The 23128-nt window shown below is 36.5% G+C and overlaps 1 protein-coding gene across 1 annotated transcript; it reads right to left on the minus strand.

Moving 5' to 3' along the window:
* Nucleotides 1-466: 466 nt before the first annotated feature.
* Nucleotides 467-22623, minus strand: LOC115210649 (ADP-dependent glucokinase). The gene is made up of 5 exons (XM_029779303.2): nt 22133-22623; nt 9419-9609; nt 5771-5867; nt 4522-4658; nt 467-2883 (listed from the first exon to the last, which is right to left on the minus strand). Exons 1-5 carry the CDS (start codon nt 22495-22497, stop codon nt 2216-2218), a joined length of 1458 nt encoding a protein of 485 aa, XP_029635163.1. The 5' UTR covers nt 22498-22623; the 3' UTR covers nt 467-2215.
* Nucleotides 22624-23128: the final 505 nt, after the last annotated feature.

Here is a 23128-nt window from a genome sequence, read left to right on the forward strand (position 1 = left end):
ATAATTAAAAAAGGGAAAAGCAATAAATTTATTGAATATTTAAATTAGTAATCTTTTAAATAAGCTACTTTAAATATATGTAGCATCTATTACTACATAGGTTGAAAGGTCCAGGTGAATTAAAGCTGTGAGATTTGAATCCTCCTCCTGGATATATTTAACCTACTGAGCCACTGTTCTTAAGAGAAACATGAATATCACCATTTCTACTTTGCTTCATGTCTTTGATCCCAGAATATCAAGTGGAATTTACTCAAGAAAAGTAAGAACTTGATATCTACTCATATTGAAAATTATCTTCATTTTTGTCTTTGAACAATTAAAAGTTGGGTTGATTTCAATAACTTTGAAAAGTTGCTCAAGTCAGTTTAGACATTTCATTCAAGAACAATATCTTCAACTTTAACATTTCCAATTTTTCCTCCCTCTTCTTTGAAAGGAAAAAATAGAATTCTTAAAGGATACATATTTGGCTGTTTTACCTATTGTAAGAATTTTATTTTAACTATAAATGCTGTAGAATAGAAGCAATATCTTTTGCTTCTCCTCTACTCACCACCACATAAAAAGAGACCAAATTTTCCTATTTTTCATCACCTTCAACTTCAGGAAAAAAAAACTATAAAAATTATAAGAGTTACACACACAGTAAATCTGATTATAGAGGTTTTCAAAAGCATAAAAGACTAAATTCCTTCAAAATGAGAAAAATATGAAGTGAATTTTCTAGACGTCCCCAAAATTCATGATTCAGACCATAATAAACTATATCCAAAGAACACAAACATAAAAAAATCTAAACTACACTACAAGATCTAAGTAAGCAAAGTTTATAATTCACGACTGCTGCAATTTATACAGCTATGCATTCAGCTATCCTAAAACAATTTAGAAACTTTGGAAAAATAATCCTCTCTCTCACCTGATCCAGTTAAACCCAAATTCTGTACTTGAGAACAAATATATTTTAATAAATCTCAAGAAATTGCAGACACCCTACACTCTTCTTTCCTTGTTAAAAAATTAAACTCGAGCAATTATGTAGAAAACTTTTAATATAATTTTGTTTTATGGGCTTTAAGTGGAAGGTAAAAGGCTGAGAATAAAGTTTACATGAACCTTCAGTCATGTTCTAATGAAAAACTATAGTTATTGCAATATATTGTGTGTTCCATAAATTCTTGTAAATATAAATTTTGTTTATTGTGAAAAGTTTTGAAATATTATATATAGAAATATGGAAAAGAACTTTTAAAAAACATGTGACGTTTTTTGGCATCTAGAAATTTGACAAATATTAGTCTTCCAAAAACTGTCCAAAGAAGGTTCACATATAAAATAAGATTGTTGATAGTGTTTTAAGGAATCACTTAAATATAACTATCTTATATGATTTGTTAATAAACAGTAAATGTTATTTTCCCATATGAAAATGTTTTTTCAATCAATTTGATATTAGACTGTGAGTATTAATCATTGTTTTGACTTCATTTTATAAAAAATTTAAAGACTAAGTTATTTCTGATAGGAATGGAACTTCAACTTAGCCCTCATGTTTGTGTTCATCAACTGATATATATACATACATATATATATATATATATATATATATATATATTATATTATTAAGAGGACTAAGACAGATACTACATCTGATGTACCAAAGTGCAGCTACAATGCTTAGTCTAAAACTAATGCAAATAATATTGGCCGAAGCTAAGGATATGTAGAGTCAATTCTCTTGACCTAGAAATGTAGTGAGCATATATATATATATCAATCTGACTGGCTTGAAAAAGGAGATGCATGCTGTTAGAACTCCAGACAAACAACCTGTGGATTGACATAAATAAACTACTGCATTCTATGTTTATATTCAGTACTTCTTTCCTGGATCATTACTCAACTATGGATATATATATATATATATATATATATATATATATATATCATCATCATCATTTAACATCTGTTTTCCATGCTATCATCTGATTATGAATAGAAATCATACAGCTGGAGATATAAGTTTCATATGTAATGAATTTCACCTCATTAATTCAGAATTATGTATGTAATAAAATGTAGATTGTATGGCGAATTGCTTGTGGAGATAATAAGGACAATGTTTAAACCTTCTCAACTCTAAGAAAAAATTTAATATGAAAATAACGAGAAGCTGAACACTTCTCCCATTTGATCCTTTCTTTTGTACAAATTAAATCTGTAAAACAAGACCTGCAGAGGAAATGTTATCTCCTCCCCCAACAGTTTTGAGAATCTGGGTGCATACAAGAACAGGGGCAACACATATTTCATAATCATCTTCGTTCCAGCATGAGACAGGACGGTCCTTCTGGAGTGGGATTCGTTGACCAGACTCAACTTGACTTGTCGAGAAGGAATCATCCATGATGAGCCTGGCTTTTAAGGTATCGATATCAACTGATCCACAAACATGACGGTGAGCAGTTAATGCAGCTTTAGCTGTGGCTGACATTGAATGTTTCCATGTTGAAGACTTGTCAGTTAAAATAGCTTGAAAGGCAAGTGTATGTACATGCAGTCTTGTGACTTTACGCTTACTTATGTTATTTGTTCTGTTTTGAAGATGGTTGTATACAAATCGCATCTGATCTAAAACAGTTGCAATTCTTGGATAGGCATCAGATATTAATGTGACACTGCCATCATTAAGAGCAGTCACTAAATTTGGCAGCTCCTGTTCATTCATACCAAGTGAATCACTATGTATGACAACTTTGTTTATTATTTCACTCAACAGATCAGAATTTGCGAAAGATGCAAATTCAAAATGAATTTTGGTTTCAGGTGAAACAGATAACATCATTTGTTCCAGTTCTGATAACTTAAGTTGTCTTTGATCTGAAAATAGAAGCAAATGATGAATTTTAAAAATAGCTTAAAGTATATTTAGATATCACTTAAACAACATGAATCTGAAGATTTATTAAATAATAAATTCAATATTTCAAAGAGTAAATATATACAATAGTTTTTGGAAAGGTAGTTCATAGCATTCAAATTATACAATGCAAGTTGCATTGTATCCCTTAAGTTTTCTAGTTTTTTTTCTGTTGACTTCAATGTACAGAGCAGGAAAATGTGTATCAAATAAAATTTGCTATAATGGTTTAGCCATAAAGACATTTGCTTTAAAAAAGGTGAAAATGTAGCAAAAAGTCACACAAAAATAGAATGAACAACAAATATATATATCCAGTTACAGTTAATCATTTATTCTCTAATCTTTATAAAATAAACATCAATAATGATATCATATGGCTAAAATTAAACCATTTCTACAGTTGCAGACTATTAATCAATTAAAGTTTTCAGTCAGTTGTATACTGGACCCAATTACAATAAACACTATAATATCTTAGATAAATTTTATTTCTTCATTATGAAAATTTTATCATTCCAAGCTACTTCTATTTTATCTTCATGTATGTTTGGTTATCTATGACTTGATGAAAGACATTTATTCATAGTTTATTGTTACCCAACATGGCTTATTATCAAAATCATTTCATTCTATAGAAGTGTATGATTTGTGTTCTCACATCATATGAGTTACGGGCAATTAATTTCACATTTTTAAGTACCTACAAATACCTGCATATTAAATCTCTAATGAGGTTTATGCAAAGTGCTCAACTGATTTTAAGTATCTGTATGAGGCAAGAGAAATCAAAGTGAAATTCGATGACTGGCACCCGTGCTAGTGGGGTGTGAAGAGCACCATACGAGTGTGATCGTTGACAGAGTGGCTAACCGGCTTCCGTGCCAGTGGCACATAAAAGGCACCATTCGAGGGTGATTGTTACCAGTGTCGCCTTACTGGCACTTGTGCCCCATGCTAGTAGAGTGCTAAGAGCACCATCCGAGCGTGATCATTGCCAGAGCGGCTAACTGGCTTCCATGCCAGTGGCATGTAAAAGGCACCATTCGAGCGTGATCATTACCAGTGCCACCTGACTGTCCCCTGTGCCGGTGGTATGTAAAAGCACCCACTACACTCTCGGAGTGGTTGGCATTAGGAAGGGCATCCAGCTGTAGAAACTCTGCCAGATCAAGATTGGAGCCAGGTGTAGCCATCTGGTTCGCCAGCCCTCAGTCAAACTGTCCAACCCATGCCAGCATGGAAAGCGGACGTTAAATGATGATGATGTAGATTTTCAAAAAAATTCCCTTAAAACTAGGTTTCTCTTTCCTGTTGCTGAAGATTGATTTTCCTGTGCAGTTTTCAAAGGTGTCATTTTACTAAGCTACCTTCCAAATATTTGCTCTATTCTTACAAATTGACATCTAAAATCTCTAGATGCCAAAAAGAAGTTCTTATTTATAATCATATTCGAAAGAATTTCTTTCATGAAGCAATTACTTAATTTTGTTAATGAAACATGGTGTACATGTAAATATATTAGGAATACATGTTGAATGTATATATAAAAATTAATCAAAAGAAACTTTTTTCTTAGAATTATAGAAAATTCTTACCAGGTTCAAAAGGAAAATTATCCATCATTTGAAGACCACCAAGAATTAACAACGAAGGTTTAAATTTAAGCAATTCTTTTGAAAAGATTTCCATTGATGTAAGTTGAGGGTTACTTTTATCATTGTGAATGATAAATCTAGAAAACAGTAAATAATTTTTAATATTTAACATTATTAAGTCACATATCCTGGATACAAAAAGCATTTCATACAAATTAGATATCATATTTGATAGCATATAAGACACTTTTATTTAAAAAAAAAATCACCCTGGGTCTTATAAATGAAGTTGAATTTCTCATGAGCTTTAATGCATTAAAACCATTTTCCCCTGAATATGCACTGCTGAAATTAGGGTGCATCCAATATACCCATGTGTCTTTTTGGCTTTAAAATATGGTAAGTTATATATAACAACATTAGTCCAAATTGAAACCTGAGCATCCAAGCCAAAATATAAAACACAATATTTGTAAAGTAAAATGAAAAGTATTTCCTTAAATTGGATAATCTTTCTGTTTTTATCCACTATAATTACTAGAAGCTACCAGAACAAACTGAAATGCCATGTTTTTAGTAGTACTAAAGAGCTAAAAGAAACTTCTTTCCCTGAATTCTAATTAAAAATTATTCAGGTTGACATGTGTCTGCCCACTGGCATGTATTAGGATTAGAAATAATTTGAGTATTGTATATATAAAATCCCATATACCATGTGTGTCCCAGTTACAGGATAGGTATACTATGCCTCTGTATGCTGTAAAAGGCAACTGGAATGGTGAAAGGAAGGGCATCTAGCCATAAAACACTGCCACAAAAGTAATCTATTTTGTATTTTTACTGTTAACTTCCTCAATGTATCTGCTGCTACATATGAAGTCTTCTTTCCTTGTGGCCTTGCCTGTAATCCCACTACACCTCTTAGGTACATTATATGAAATTTCTATGTACTCGTTGGCTGCATATCAAGCATAGCCACGAGCCTGCTAGCAGCAGAGCTATCTTCTCTCCCATTCAGTTTAGTTCAAAAACCTGTAGTAAAATACAAGCTAGGAATCTCACAACTTATAAGCCCATAGATTCCATTCCATCCTGTAAATGAAACATTTATAATCCTGTAAATGAAACAAGTTGTAATTTTGATGAATTTTCAATTACTATTTTACAAACACACTCTGATCAAGAAATAAAATTTTTAACTGTAATCTAAGACTGAATGTATTTATTTAGTTATGAATGTTAGTCTTACCGATTAGCTCGAGGTGAAACTTTCTTTCCCCATTGTTCTCCTTTGTTGTATTCCAAAATTAAGTGAATATCATCATGTGACAGTTTAGGACCAACAACTGTTGAAAACAATTATTATAGAATACATACAGTTTATATATAAAAAGAAATAGATTTCATTAATGTTTAGTAATTTTTGCTTTATTATTAATGAATTATAACATGCATGACTAATTATTAATGTGGAGAAATTTTGGTAAAAAATGTGACTTGATAAACCAGATTTGGTCTATAGATTGTTTATCAAAAGAACACGAACACATTTACAGCTACCTTATTTGCATAGCAATGTTAATATTGCACAATCAGTCTTAAACCTCTTTGAGTATTATGTCTGAGTCTATGAGGTTTCTCCCCAATAGAAAGAGGTTAGTGAATTGAGACAGATTATTGCAGTTAATATGGAGCTTCAACAGACAGATTCATAGTTGATAAAAAATACATGAACAGGAAAAGTTTCAGAAGTGTGGAATTCTTTCACACCTTTTTAATTAAGCAAATTAATTGAATAAACGGCTTTTACTGGTTTCAAATTTTGGACAGCTAAGCTGGGGCACGGGCTTCAAAGGTTTCGATGATCATATCGACCTCAGAAATAAGTGTAGTAATTTTATTGATCTGGAGTTAGCAAATGGCTGCTGGCTTTAGTGTAAAGGGACGTAACTCGCAAAGAAAATAGCGTCAAGTATTTTTGCCTGCTGCACTGGTTTATCAGTGCCTGTGCCAATACGTTGCTGATACACACACACACACACACACAGGCATGAGCCCGTGTATATTTACATAGGTGATGGGCTTCTTCACAGTTTTCGTTTACTAAATTTCACTCACAAGGCATTGGTCAACTTGAAGTTATGGTAGAAAACACTTGCTTAAGGTACTGTGCAGTGGTATTGACTCCAGAACTATGTGTTTATAAAACAAATATGGTGTGGAGTTTCCTGAAAATAAGTAACGTTTATATTTTGGTTTAGTTGAACATTAAGAGGAGCTAGTTGCTGTGTGCAAGAAAGAAGACTGTGCTGGTTTCGTCATGTTTAAAGTGTGACAGCCAGAATTTGCTTCATTGTCTCCTGACAAGTCTGTGTCAGAAAGACTGAATGGAATGAAGGCAGCGAGCTGGCAGAAACGTTAGCACGCCGGGCGAAATGCTCAGCGCTATTTCGTCTGTCTTTACGTTCTGAGCTCAAATTCCGCCGAGGTCGACTTTGCCTTTCATCCTTTCAGGGTCGATTAAATAAGTACCAGTTACGCACTGAGGTCGATATAATCCATTTAATCCGTTTGTCCCCTCTGTGTGTAGCCCCTTGTGGGTAGTAAAGAAATAAGATGGATGCCGACAGCTTCATAAAGAAGTGCTGATCTCTCAAAATAGATGGAAGACGTGGAAGTGGGAGACCCAGGAAGACATGGAACGAAGTACTAAAGAACAAGCGTGGACGCTGAACCTTTCAGGTGAGATAACAAAAGACGGAGATGCCTGGCACCTTGCTGTCCTCAAGAAGACCCGTACTCCCCAGCAGAAGTGTTAAGACTTGTCCCTCTGGTGGTGAAAAGCACTCATGGCAGTACATGTAAAAGTGCTTGTGCAGTGCCACGTAAAAGCACCCAGTACACTCTGTAAAGTGGTTGGCATATGGAAGGGCATCCAACTGTAGAAACCATGCCAAATCAGACTGGAGTCTGGTGCAGCTCACCAGCTCTGGTCAAACCGTTCAATCCATGCCAGCATGGAAAATGGATATCAAATGATGATGATGATGATTAGTAGCTTCTTGCAGTTATATTTACTAATAGTGTGGTGGTCCAGACAAATGACAAGTGCTTGAAAAGTGTTTCGGTTAGTACTCAAAGAATTGAGAATACATCATCATGTAAATCCCACCTCAAGGCTTAAGTCAGTATTCAACGAATAAAATATTAATAATTTGGAGTGTCTAACATTAAGCATGAGTGAGAATGAAGCATTGGTAACACTGATTACTCATTGACACAGCAAGATATAAAGTACTAAGTTAAAGAAAAGCTTCAAAATACGAAAACTTAAATTATTGATTTCAAATCTGTGACAACATCTGACAAATGGATGTGACAGAATGACTCAGAAGGAAGGCGGCAAGCTGGCAGAAACGTTAGCATGCCAGGCGAAATGCTTAGCGGTATTTGTCTGTCTTTATGTTCTGAGTTCAAATTCTGCTGAGTTCGACTTTGTCTTTCATCCTTTCGGAGTCGATAAATTAAGTACCAGTTGCATACTGGGGTCGATCTAATCAACTGGCCCCTTCCCGCAAAATTCTGGGCCTTATGCCTAGAGTAGAAAAGAATGACTCAGAAGGAATCAAATATATGATGCAGTATTGTTTTATAGGTAGATCTAATTGCTTTTCTAATCAAGAAAGAAATACCTTCACAAGAATTCCAAATTGATGTTCTTTGCAATTCCTACTAACTATTATGAAAGCTGAATTGGCACTCAGTCTTAAAAAGCTAATTTCATTATATCAAATTTGTCCTAAACTTTCAACTCTTTCAATGGTCCATATAGTTGAAAATCAAAGTTAAATCATCACCATCAACAGCAGCAGCATCATTTCACATCCATTTTCTATTGTAGGCATGTGTTGGATATATTGACAGGAGTTAGCAAGCCAGAAGAATGAGCTAAACTGAAATGTTTGCATTGGCAAGTTTTCTACAGTTGGATGCCCTTCTTAACATCAACCATATTATAGAGTGTACTGTATGCTTTTTATGTGGTGCCGGCATTAATGAGATCACTAAATAACTTGCAAGACAAAATCACCTCAACTGAGGGTGTGTAGTAGTGAAGGAGGTGACTTTGTGCCTGTGATAAGAGGTTAAAGCATGATAGAAGGACAGAAACAAGTGTCTTGCTGTAGAGGAGATACATGGCTATCCCATGAAAATTAACTATACTAATTACATTCCAATATAATTTTCTATGTTCTTCAGTATATGTCAGTTTAGTATTCCTTTTATTGTGTCCTAAAAGTATGGAACATCATCATCATCATCATTTAGCATTCGTTGTCCATGCTGGCATGGGTTGGAGGGTTTGACTGGGCTGGTATGCTGGAAGGCTGTGCCACAATGCAGTCTGATTTGGCATGGTTTTCTATGGCTGGATGCCCTTCCTAATGCCAACCACCCTGAGAAGGCAAGCTAGCAGATATGTTAGCACACCGGACGAAGTGCATAGCAGTATTTCGTCTGCTGTTATGTTCTGAGTTCAAATTCCACCGAGGTCGACTTTGCTTTTCATCCTTTCGGGGTCGATTAAATAAGTACCAGTTACACACTGGGGTCAATGTAATCGCCTTAATCCATTTCTTTGTCCTTGTTTGTCCCCTCTGTGTGTAGCCCCTTGTGGGCAGTAAAGAAATGAGAGTGTAACGGATGCATTGATGTGCCACCGGCATGGGTGCCATTTGTGTGACACCGGTATCTGCCACAACTGTGATTTTGCTCAGCTTGATGAGTCTTCTTCTCAAGCATGACATAATGCCAAAGGTTTTGGTCATTGCCTCCATGAGGTCCACCTGATAAAATATTAGGAAAAGGAGCCAAATCATTTGTATAAGCAACTTACCTTTGATTCCTTCTGGAATCAAATTAAGCAGTTTTTCACTCCACGATGTACCCAAAAGCACATCTGCTCCTTCATGGTATAATCGATTGGCCATCACTGGTGCATTGCCACCGAGAGTCCATTGTTTGTCCTTTAAATTGTCTGCATTTGACGATAATACATCAAACAATGAAGAGTTATGGACATAGCGCCTGGACAACAGAATAAAGCATCGTATTAAATTAGGTAAGGAAGTCAAAGAAAAATAAATTATATAAAAGCCAATGCGCTAAGAAAAGAGAAAATGTCTTAAAAAAAGAATGTATGTGAAGTAAGTTAATAGAGTAGAGATGTTTAGTTTGCTCAAACAGGACTGACAATATTCTATTAAATGTATTCAGAAGAGCATCAAAAGGAAAAAAAAATATTTATTTCAAACTTAAGGCTTAACTTCTAGTCTCGCGGTGATGGTCATGGGGGTTCATTTGTGCAGATTTGGTGTGATTTCTTTTTTAAAAACAATAATGAATAATGCAAGAATATATTTATTTATAAAGTTTAAACAGAATAAGTATCACATTTATTTTAAAAATTAACTTCAAGCTTTTATAAACCTAGCGTGGTGGTACGTAAATAAACGGCGTAAATTAAAGCGTGGTGGTACGTAAATAAACGAAAGTTTAAACATGACGACGTAAATACACGAAGTTGACGTCTGACGTCAGATTTTTCTACTTTCACTTCTGACATCCAAAGGCATGACTGTGCCTGAAGTCTTTTAGTCAGATTTAAAACAGCAAGTTGTTAGTTAGTTGATACATTGAAGTTCATTTCATTTATGTCTTTCAAATCAGGTCTCCATGTATAAGTTGTTCAATTTTCTATGATTGTATGAAGTAGAAATCATCTAAAAATTAATATATTTTATAAAAATACATTGAAGTAATTAATTACCTTTAGCTTTGTATTCAATTTTAGAATGCAATAATATTCCTCATCTTTATTTAACGTCCATTTTCCATGCTGGCATGGGCTGGATAGTTTGACAGGAGCTGGCAAAGCCAGGAACTGCACCAGGTTCCATAGTTTGTTTTCACTTGGATTCTACAGTTGGATGCCCTTCCTAATGCCAACCACTTTTTAGTGTGTATTGGGTGCTTTTTACATGACACCAGCACCTATGCTTTTTACTGTTTTTGGTGGTCGAAAAGACACATAAGTGCATAGGACACACCCTAGCCTCGGCTATACTTTTGTAAAATAAATTACCACTCAAATAATGTTTTAATTCCTCCACTTACCTGTATAACTTTATGTTATTACTAGTAATTATAAGCAATTTATTGCATCCACATTCGATATAAACATACCATAGGTGATTATTCACCAACAGATGGCAGCACACGTTTTGTAAACATACATATTGTTTTGAGCCTACATTGAGTGCATTGGATACAGGGGGATTTTTAAAGCCATTTTTGGGTAAAAAAGGTGCGTCTTATAGGCCATCAAATACAGTACATGGTGTCAGTACCAGTGCCTTTTAGATGGTATTACAAAATAGAGTTAAGCGGGGATTAGTATAAGAGGTTTATTGCCTCAAGTATGTGTTAAATTTGTAATGGACTTTTTAGTCCAAATAAATTGTAAGAGGTTTAATACCCCCAATATCATCATCATCATCATCATCATCGTTTAGCGTCCGCTTTCCATGCTAGCATGGGTTGGACGGGTCAACTGGGGTCTGTGAAGCTGGAAGGCTTCGTAAGGCCCAGTCAGATCTGGCAGTGTTTCTACGGCTGGATGCCCTTCCTAACGCCAACCACTCTGCGAGTGTAGTGGGTGTTTTTTACGTGCCACCTGCACAGGTGCCAGACAGAGCCACGAACGGATGGTGCTTTTACGTGTCCCCGGCACGGGGCCAGGCGATGCTGGCAACGGACACGAACGGATGGTGCTTTTACGTGCCACCGACACGGGGCCAGACAGAGCTGGCAACCGGCCACGAACGGACGGTGCTTTTACATGGCAACGGACGCGAACGGATGGTGCTTTTACGTGCCACCGACATGGTTGCCAGACAGAACTGGCAAACGGCCACGAGCGGACGGTGCTTTTACGTGTCACCGGCACGGGGGCCAGCCGAGGCTGGCAACGGACACGAACGGATGGTGCTTTTACGTGCCACCGACACGGGGCCAGACAGAGCTGGCAAACGGCCACGAACGGATGGTGCTTTTACATGCCACCGACACGGGGCCAGACAGAGCTTGCAAACGGCCACGAACGGACGGTGCTTTTACGTGTCACCGGCACGGGGCCAGGCGAGGCTGGCAACGAACACGAACGGATGGTGCTTTTACGTGCCACCGACACGGGGCCAGACAGAGCTGGCAAACGGCCATGAGCGAATGGTGCTTTTATGTATCACCGGCACGGGTGCCAGACGAGGCTGACAGCGGACACGAACGGATGGGTCACTTAACCCCTGCTTTCTGATATATGATTTGATTTTGATTGTTCTCACTGGTCTTGCCGGGTCTTCTCACGCACAGCATACTTCCATAGGTCTCGGTCTCTGGTCATTTCCTTGGTGAGACCTAGAGTTCGAAGGTCATGCTTCACCACCTCGACCCAGGTTTTCCTGGGTCTACCTCTTCCACAGGTCCCCTCAACTGCCAGGGTGTGGCACTTTTTCACACACCTATCTTCATCCATTCTCACCACATGACCATACCAGCGCAATCATCTCTCTTGCTCACAACATCTGATTCCTCTTAGGTCCAACTTTTCTCTCAAGGTACTTACACTCTGTCGACTATGAACACTGACATTACACATCCAACGGAGCATACTAGCTTCATTTCTCGCGAGCTTACGCATGTCCTCAGCAGTCACGGCCCATGTTTCACTGCCATGTAGCATGGTTGTTCGTACACATGCATCATACAGTCTGCCTTTTACTCTGAGCGAGAGGCCTTTAGTCACCAACAGAGGTAAGAGCTCCCTAAACTTTGCCCAGGCTATTCTTACTCTAGCTGTTACACTTTCAGCACACCCACCCCCACTACTGACTTGGTCACCAAGATAACGGAAGCTATCTAGTTTTTCCCCCTGGAAAGTGACGGAAGTTGTTTTCTGCAGATTTTCAGAGGTTAATGCTCCTGAGCATCTGCCACATACAAAAACCATCTTCCTAGTTAGCCTTCCTATGACATTGCTGCACCTCTTATGTGTCCATAGCTTACACTTGGTGCATCTTATAGAGTTTCTACCTACACCTTTTCTACAGATTGAGCAGGGCCATCTACCTGAAGGCGTTTGTGATTTGTCTACCTTCCTACTTATTAGGACTTTGGTTTTAGCTAGGTTGACTCTAAGGCCCTTCGATTCTAAACCATGCTTCCACACCTGAAACTTCTTCTCCAGTTCTGATAATGACTCAGCAATTAGAGCAAGAAAATCATTGTTCTCACTGATTTTAACACAACTCTTGCCTCTTACATACTAAATGTAGAAAACTTCTACACCAACCAACCAACACACAGACTCAAACTCCCTCTGAAAATATTGAAAAATGTAAGAGGTTTAATACCTCAATGTATGTTTGTGAAAGAACAATGTTATAAAGAAGCAGAGGGTCGGCGGGTGCTTTCTGTCTTCTCTCATCCTTATCATTCTTGTATCATTATCATTCATTTCATTAATGTCTTGTCCAGCCCACAAAACTACCTAACCTTTGTACTGTCTTTATGACAATTTAATAAAATAAAGTAGTTTTGCAGACAATGGCCAGTGATGGTATTAAGTGAATGTGTAATAATGGTGAACTACATGTTCCAGCTGCAATTATAAACTGCCTTCCAATTTACAGAAATGATGTAGAAAAATATGGTTAGCATGGATTAGTCCATTAAGGCAAAAGAGGTCCTTAAATATTTAAGTCTGCATCCCCTGCCTTTATTTCCATGAAATAATCTTGAATTCAGTTTGAATATCACATCTGTACCTGTTCCTATATATTGCACATTAGGAATTATACTAATTAATTGAACAAACCTTCAAGAGGAATTCCTTTCTATCAAGAAGTTTGCTATAACATCTTATGTCCTCAAAAATGTAGCAGAAACATCAATGTGTTTGCTGAAAATCTTTACTTACATTATTTTTATTGAGAACTAGCAGTATCGTCCGGCGTTGCTTGGGTTTGTAAGGGAAATAACTATATAAGCATTTTTAGAGAGTTACTTCCCTTATAGATGCCAATTCGGGCTTTCTTAGCCATTTATGTTTTGGTGTCTTCAAGCCATGAAGTCGTTGTTCTAAAAGAACGCTGGTCTCCTTGACAACGCTTTACGACGTTGATTTCCTTACACTCCCTTCCCCACAGCTTCACGAGGGAGGGAAGAAGGGGGAGAAGCAAATAGGTGCAGGTGTGACCATGGACGCCAACTCCGCCGCCATCGACACACGAAAAATTATGCATTAAAATGGAATAAAAAATGATGTTAAATTATTTTTAAAATTGTAGACTCATCGTAGACGCGTGCTAATACTCAGACGGGCTTGATATGAATCACGACTATAAGATAACCGAATTTGGTTAAACTGCACCGCAAAATGTGGGAGTAGTTAGGAATCTAAATCGAAGGGGACAGACACTCACACAACTACAGTTTTATATATATAGATTATCCTATTATTTTTGTTTTAAATATTAATGAACTAATCATTCTGTTATTTTTATATATATTACTGCAACAAGTTAACACACCAAATAAAATGTTAAACAGCATTTCACCGGTCTTTACATTCTGAGTTTGAATTCCACCAAAACTTAGGTCAACTTTGTCCTTCATCCTTTTGGAGTTGATAAAATAAACACCAGTTGAACACTGGGGTTGATGTGATTGACTAGCCACACCCACCCAACATTTCACAACTTGTGTTTATAGCAGAAGGAATTATTTTTATATATATGTTCCTTATAATTTCTTTTTTGACTTTATACATCCAAATCCCATTCGTGTTACTCAAAGCTAAAATATGGGAAATATTGTAGGATGCAACTGTAACATTCTACATATATTTTCACTTGTATTTTTATTCTCTTATTTCTCTTTATACTTCCTATATCCATCCTTTTCCAAAATAACTCCTTACATTGAACTCTACTATTTCCCTCTATTTAACCATCTCACATCGTCTCTGATGAAGTGATATCCCTAACATCCCAGAAACAGCTGTAAGACTAACTTTCTTTTCATAAATGTCCTGAAAATTCCACACAGTATTGGTTTTGTTGTTTCATTTAATTTAACACACACACATATTTATATATGTATAATATCACCTTATAACATACATTTCAAAGCTCCTCTACAGATATCAGTTACCATATGCTATCATAGAGCAGGAATACACAGCAACTAACAGCTGTCTGTTACTAATGCACAGAAACAATTGTTGTGATTTGAATTAAAGCCTGTTCAGTCCATCTTCCTGTATTATATATTTTACTAGCAGTATCGCCCGGCGTTGCTCGGGTTTGTAAGGGAAATAACTATATAAGCATTTTTAGAGTTATAGCCAAAAAATAGCAAAAAAATGATGGTAAATTTTTTTTTTTAAATCGTTGACTCATCGTAGACATTTTTAGAGTTATAGCCAAAAAATAGCAAAAAAATGATGGTAAATTTTTTTTTAAATCGTTGACTCATCGTAGACATTTTTAGAGAGTTACTTTCCTTATATAATAGCGAAAAAATACATTAAAATGGAAAAAAATATGGTAAATTTTTTTTTAAATCGTAGACGCGCACTAATACCTAGAAGGTCTCGATATGAATCACGACTATAAGTTTTGGTTAAACTGCACCGCAAAATGTTGGAGTAGTTAGGAATCTAAATCATAGGAGACAGACACACAACTTGACTTTTATATATATTTTATATGCATATTATGCTACATGGCAGTGAGACGGGCTATGACTACTGGGGATATGTGAAGGCTTGAAAGAAATGAAGCCAGTATGCTCTGCTGGATGGGTAATGTCAGTGTATATATGTGACTGAGTTTAAGTGATTTGAAAGAAAAACTGGGTATAAGAGGCATCAGATGTTGTGTGCACTGGTATGGCCATGTAATGCATATGAATGAAGACAGTTGCATCAAGAAGTGCCAATCTCTAATTGTAGAGGGAATACGTGGAAGGGGTAGATCCAGGAAGACATGGGATGATATGACGAGAAAGGATCTACAAACATTGAGACCCACAGAGGGGACAACAGGAGACCACGACTCCTGGTAGTTTATTATTATTATTCAGGTCGCTTTCTGGAATTGAACTCGGAATCTTGGGATTAATAGCCCGTGCTCTTAACCACTATGCCAGAGTGGTTAAGAATGAGGTTCTCATATGCCCGTGGGTATAGTGGTTAAGAACGCTGGCTACTAACCCCAAGATTCCAAGTTCAATTCCAGGTAGTGACCTGAATAGTAATAATAATCCTGGTAGTTTGTTGTGCTTCAAAAGATACGTCAAGCTAAGTAAAAGCATGATTGTCTTTGCATACAGACTGTCCCCTGCATTCCTCTCCAGCTGGGCATTCCCAACCTTGTGGGCACATGGGTCCTGGTGTCATTATAAAAAGCATCCATACTGATGTCATGTAAATGCACCAGTGTCAGTGCTGTGTAAAAGCACCCAGTACACTCTGTAAAGTGGTTGGCATTAGGAAGGGTATCCAGCCAGAGAAACCATGTAAAAACGGACATGGAACCTGAACAGCTCCAATCAAACTGTCCAACTCATGCCAACAAGGAAAACAGATGTATGATGAAGATGATATATAAATATATATATAGGGGTGACCCCCTTCAGTCATGAATGACCATGGGATTGCATCTACAAAGTTACCCTCCGAGGCACAAGTCCGGGCAAGGTTGTTTATGGAAGACCAGCAGTCACCCACACCAGCCTTGCCTCTCCATGTCACCAATGTTATCCAAGGGAAAGGCAAAGGGGCTGATACAGCTTGGCATTAGTGATGATGCAACTCATTCCTACAGCTGAGTGAACTGGAGCAACATGAAATAAAGTGTCTTGCTCAAGAACACAACACACAACCCGGTCCGGGAATCGAACTCATTACCTCACGATTGTAAGCTTGATGCTCTAACAACTGAGTCATGCGCCTTCACATATATGTGTGTATTATGCTACATGTATATTATGCTACATGGCAGTGAGACTTGAGCTGTGACTACTGAGGATATATGAAGAAATGAAGCCCGTATGCTCTGCTGGATGGGTAATGTCAGTGTGCATATATCTATCATTGGCTTTTGTAGCACAGAGCAAAGCAGGCCTTGCCGTCCACTCAAGGAAACACATAGTAAATGATCCACAAGCACTTGAGCAAACTGAGTCCTCAACTTGTTCCCTTTGTCAAAAGGTTTGCAAAGGTAGCAGCAAGGCTCAAGAGACACATTTGTGTTCATAGAACATGATTACCACTTTGCTTTTACTGAATACTCGTTAGTTGTTCATGACGAGAGAGAATCCATCATACATACACTTGACAACTGATGTTGGTGTTTACATCCCTGTAACTTAGCGGTCTGGCAAAAGAGACCGATAGAATAAGTACTAGGTTTACAAAGAATAAGTCCTGGGGTCAATTTGTTCAACTAAAGGCAGTGCTTCAGCATGGCCACAATCAAATGACCGAAACAAATAAAAGAATACACTCACACTTCTGAATTAAAATGCAGTCCCTGTAATGTCATTCACAGTAGTTAAACTACTGTTAACACTAACTACTGATATATATCTATGATTTTTAACACTGTTTGTCTATAAGAGATGCTATCTTGGGATGAATATTGCAGTTTATCAGGTTAGTGTTAACATTTTATGCACCCAACACCAAAAGTTTATGTGGGTACAAAAATAGGTAAAACTCAAACTCAAAATGTAGTAGATTTATGTATTTATACAATTAACTAAAAATAGACACACAAAATAGAAAAAGTATAGCATTAACTTTTAAAAATTTATTCATTAAATTATAAAATCAATAAGTTATTAATAAGGTATTAAGTTCAAGTATTTCATAGTGACAGTGAATAGAAAGCTTAATTTTATATTGACTATATTCACCTAGCTGTTGGAAACAGATGCCTGATCTTGTTACCAGATGTAATAGCATTCTCTAACCTAACTGAGGTGATTTAGTGGTTTTCAATGTATCTCATCTTTAATTTGCTTAATGCTATAAGACAAGGCAAAGCACCAACCATTATAACTTTCTTGAGAGTTCTTGAGACAATAATATAGAATAAGTAAACTAATAACATAATGTTTCTGTTACCAAACTTAGGTAAATGCAGATCCAAGCTGGAAGTATGCATATGCTTTTATTTACAATAATGTTTCTATAGAATTTTTAATAAACTTATAAATAAAAAAAACAATTATATATCATCATCATCATCATCATCATCATCGCTTAACGTCCGCTTTCCATGCTAGCATGGGTTGGACGATTTTGACTGAGGGCTGGCAAGCCAGATGGCTGCACCAGGCTCCAATCTTGATTTGGCAGAGTTTCTACAGCTGGATGCCCTTCCTAACGCCAACCACTCTGAGAGTGTAGTGGGTGCTTTTTACATGCCACGGGGTGAGGGGTGGGCAGTCAGGCGATACTGGCAACGACCTTGCTTGAATCTTTTTACACATTCCACCGGCACAAGTGCCAGTAAGGCAACGCTGGTAACGATCACACTTGAATGGTGCCTTTTATGTGCCACTGGCACAGAAGCTGGTTATTATTATTATTATTATCTAAAAAGCTCTTTCCAAAGTCATCATATATATATATTTTTTATAAATGAAAAGTTTTTTCTTAATAAACAAGTTTGTGTATTTTACATTATTACATTATTTAAAATACAGCAAATTTAGAAATAATCTGAGAGCAACTTTCTGGAAGTGAGCATTACAATTTAACAGTGTATGAATAGTAACAGTTATTAAAAGTAAATTTGGAGGACAAACAACCAGCCAAAAGAAGCTAAAGAACAAAATCCTACCAATTGTTTTAAAAGTATGTCAAAAGGCAACAATTTATATAGTATCCCCAAAATATTCATCATCATAATCATTTTAACATCCACTTTTTCATGCCTGCATGGGTCAGATTTTCTACATCCAGACGCCCTTTCTGTTGCCAAACGTCCTTTGTTTCTGGGCAAGGCAATATTTCCCATGGCCAGACATATTGGAAATGAATGACGTTGCTTGTGTGACAAAGGCACTTATTTATAGCTATCATGTGATGTCAAGACAAGGAGACACAAACATAAATGCACACACACAGTATTCAACTGCAATATAGCTAATGCCTTAGTCTTCTGCCAAAACACAATAACTTAAATATTAGTTTCAAATTTTGGCAAAAGGCCAGCAATTTCAGGGGTGGGGGAAAATTGATAATTTGCCTCCAGTGCTCAGCTGGTACCTATTCTATCAACCCTGAAAGGATGAAAGGCAAAGCTGACCTTGGTGGAATTTGAACTCAGAACGTAAAGATTTTCCCTGGGCATTTTGCCCAGAGTGCTAATGATTCTGCCAGCTCGTCACCTTCACAGTAATTTAGATATTAAGACATTTCCATTTAAATCAATTAAAAATGGTTAATACGAACAAAAGGCTGCCATGTAAAAAAAAGAAAAGACCCAAAGATTTTCAAATCAACTTTTGTAAAAATTTACGAATAACTCAAGTTTCAAAATAAACTTTTTAACAAGATGAAATCTTCAATAATTACTAAGAAAAATTTAGTCTTACACATTAAACAACAAATTTCAATTCATTTATTCAGTTAACAATGTGACACACTTTCATCTGTCCTGAATAATTTGAAGTTTTGAAATATTTAGTTTTTATACATGCAAAGAAATACTACATAGGAACTTATTTCTTTAACTTGAGAATCTTGGAAGTAGTCTACACATCGGCTATTTAAAACTGACAGTTTTAGATATTTTTCTTGTCAATAATCTATGGATGATATAGATGGGATGCATATAGCAGGTCTGTTCTATATTATAATCATCACATGAAGCACCATTATACATCATCAATATAAATGTTTCACATTTATAATAATGGTATAATTAGAGTGGGTTATTAACCTTATTTATTTTGATCACTGACATTAATTACCTAAGGCTGAACCAGATGGCATTCTATATACATTACTGTCAACCCATCTTAAACGTGTCCCTATCATTACTGAACTTTTTAATCTTTCTTTCTATAGAAATTGACTGAGCTTTCAGAAATATGTCACAATGTTTCCAAGAAAGGAAATCTCTCTGACACAGGTACCAACACCTGAAACAATTACATAATCTTTATTTTCATACTTTGGATATTTAACTCTCCTCAATGACCACATGTATCGTTTCTACAAACCCAGTGGTTTCTGGTTCCTGAAAAGTTGAGTAAAAACGAAGTTGTTGCCCTTTATATTACTTATGGTTTTTGCCTGACAGAACTTTCTGAGAAAGATATCCACAAATGGGGTCCATTCATCCTTCACCGGGATTGAAAATTTCCTGTCGGGTTACTCCAATTATCAAGGGTTGAATTTCTTCACAACCTTCACTACATCAATACAGGTGTTACTTAACTCCCTCACTGCCTTTTCTACCCACAGCAGAAGTGTTAAGTCTGGTCCTTCTGGTGGTGTAAAGCACTCGTGGTAGTACCACGTAAAAGCGCACGAGTGATAATACGTAAAAGTACCCACTACACTCTGTAAAGTGGTTGGCGTTAGGAAGAGCATCCAGTCGTAGAAACCATGCCAAACCAGACTGGAGTGTGATGCAACCCCTCAGCTTACCAGCTCTGGTCAAAGTGTCCAACCTATGCTAGCATGAACAACAGACGTTAAATGATGATGATTACATGTAATACACACACACATACACACGTTTGCGTGTCTCTCTATATGTGTTTACATACAAAGACAGAGAGAGGGAGGAGGGAAGAGAGGACTTATGTAAGCTGTTGTCAGAGATAATTCGGTTCGTTAAACGTTCGTTCCCTGAACACCGCTCTCGGAAGTAAAACTTTTTTTTTTCTGAAGAATATCCCTTCCCTTTTATTTATTGTTACTCATAGATTGAGCAAGTGAGAGAGACTACACAACTTTGAAACAGACTTTATGCAAACTGTTTGCCCCACTGAAAGTGGAACATAGTTTTGAAGGAAGTTAATTGTACCGTCTTTATTTGCTGTTAATTACTCATCCATGAAAATATTTGACACACTTAGAGAGTCAATTTCACCCTAGAAATTTGCGATCCTTCGGTAATATATAAAATCGGCATTCTTTCCATAAAATTTTTATTATGGAAGCATTCACTATACCTTGCTTTATTTACGTCTTTTGCTTTTCATTACCCGCTCAGTTGAGGGCCTACAAGAACCCTTATTTAATAGGGTCGTCCTCTGAACGTCCATCTCAATAGTTTCATTCATTTATCTGTGGAATCTCTTACCCTTAACACTAAACAAACTTATTTAATTACAGTAGTTTGTCCTCTCGGTTGAGAGAGAGAGAGAGAATCGTTATTTGACATAAATCAGCTTGGGTAGACTAAACAAACTTCAGCATATTGTCCAGCGATTTACGATTTGAAGATGTGGTTATACATAAAAAAATTTGTTTATTCAGCACGTAAGAGAAGCATTTTCCTCTAAAGTGTCTTGTTACGTTTAGGTCTCTATCATGACATATATCGAATCAACAACAGCAGAATCTCTGCATGATCGCTCAAACTAACAGAAACAATAACCAAACGCTCCCCTTAAAACCTTATCGTCTTAAAAAAACAAAAGATGGGACAATTTAAGCTGGAATGCCTTTGATCATAAGTCTTCTCAGTCAGGTCTAAACAATAGCAACTTGAATTTACGAACGTTATTTACTGAATTTTGCTGACGCAGGCCATCACACTTTTCTCGGAGTCGGGTTTTCCTTTGTTGAGCAGGTCAGATGGCTAAACATGTGGGCTCTCTCAATGGGTCATCATAAAAGCAAGCTTTTAGTGAATTGAGCTCGTGTCCCTGTCCCTCTTCCCGATAGAGTAGTTTCACTTCAAGGAAAGACAAGTTTCACAACTCCACTTTCCCCGTTCTATAGAGAAGAGCCCAAACGTCTACCCAGGAAATAAAATAATAACTAGAATTCAATTATTTTAATTAGCCTCTACAGCATTTAGAGAAAAGATGGACAACATTAAATGCGTAACCCTTCACGCTTCGTTGGTTTTGTATGGTACATCTCTGCTTTGCTATTTAAAATAGTCGAAGAGAATAAACATCGTATTTCAAATTACCCAACACATTTCTAATTTTCTAGTTCAACACAAATTTCCAATTTTCTATACAATAAAAACTGATAATATTACCAATTACTGTCATATGGTTATAAAACACGAAGGTCAAACATAATCAGCTTGTAAACATAACATTTGTAAACATTTGCAGCTGTCGGTATTAGGTTTCAATTTCATTAAAATTCGAATTTCTGTAAAGTCAGCAAAACGGTAACATCTTAACTTTTCGTGTTTATAAATATGTTAAATCTAAATGCAACAACTTCGAGAAATAAACTTTTGGTATAAGACATGATGAGTTGATGATATAAATTACTTACTCTGCTGCGGCTCCGTAGGTGAAGAAATAAGTGAATAATTCTTCCAATTCAACAAAAGAACTGATTGATTCGTGATGAACATTAGAATTGTTCGATGGAGCTAATCCCAGTTTTTGGAATAAAGCTAAAGCACTGACGGTCAAGTCGAGACATCCACCAAGTCCTAGTGCCACTCGAGGCCTTGCAAGATTATCAACTTTTTTTTCAGCCCGGAGGAGACCAGAAAGAATCTCATCGAGGCCGTGTTTAGTTTCATTGATTCCGCTGCTGTGTTTATTAAAATAGTAATAGTAATAAACAGCAATGAATAAAACAACAGCAGGTACTATAACACCGCTGATTGCCTTCCAGTTATTCAGCTGCATTGTAGAATAAATGTCAGCAGTGAACGAACTTTCCTAACAGCATTAAATTGCAGCCCTTCTTTAACCTGATCTGTTATTTGCCAACGTAGTCAATGTGACGGTAATGTCGTAATATGGTGGGGGTGCGCGTTGCTACAAAACCGGCGTGGAAAATTCAAAACGAAATTTTTACGTTTCTAATTTTTAATGCAACACTCTAATAAAGCAAAAATTATTTTTGCATGCCAGTGAACAGGTCGCGATTTCAAAGCGAAGAAAATGTTTTGACAAATTAAATTTAAATGCTGAAGTGAAGCTAATGGTTTTCGTGTGTTTTGAAATGGTTTATAAACATCTTCCACGCTACAATTGTTTTTGTTTCAGCACACGATCTCAAATCAGGTCACTTGCTATGCAAGTACATCTCCGTAACAGTCTATATAATTTCTTTAAAAAGAAAAAAAAAAAAATTACCATTTTCTTAATTGTAATATAAACCGGCGGAGGTAAAGTGTAAGCACTCCATACCCTTCTTTTTTTTTCATAAATTTCCTCGGATTCCTTTGGTTTTGATATAGGAGATTACGATTTTGCAAAAAAAATAAAAGAAATCATATTTCCAAAATTTTAATTTCCTCCTCCCTACCCTAAT

The sequence above is a fragment of the Octopus sinensis genome, linkage group LG4 (assembly GCF_006345805.1).
Source record: "Octopus sinensis linkage group LG4, ASM634580v1, whole genome shotgun sequence".
Classification (NCBI taxonomy): Eukaryota; Metazoa; Mollusca; class Cephalopoda; order Octopoda; family Octopodidae; genus Octopus; species Octopus sinensis.

Coding starts and splice junctions, on each gene's coding strand:
- LOC115210649 (XM_029779303.2), bottom strand. CDS start 22,497: ATGCAGCTGAATAACTGGAAGGCAATCAGCGGTGTTATAGTACCTGCT. Junction 9,610..22,132: donor ACCTACGGAGCCGCAGCAGA/GTAAGTAATTTA, acceptor TCTGTTGTCCAG/GCGCTATGTCCATAACTCTT. Junction 4,659..5,770: donor GTTTCACCTCGAGCTAATCG/GTAAGACTAACA, acceptor ACTGTTTTCTAG/ATTTATCATTCACAATGATA.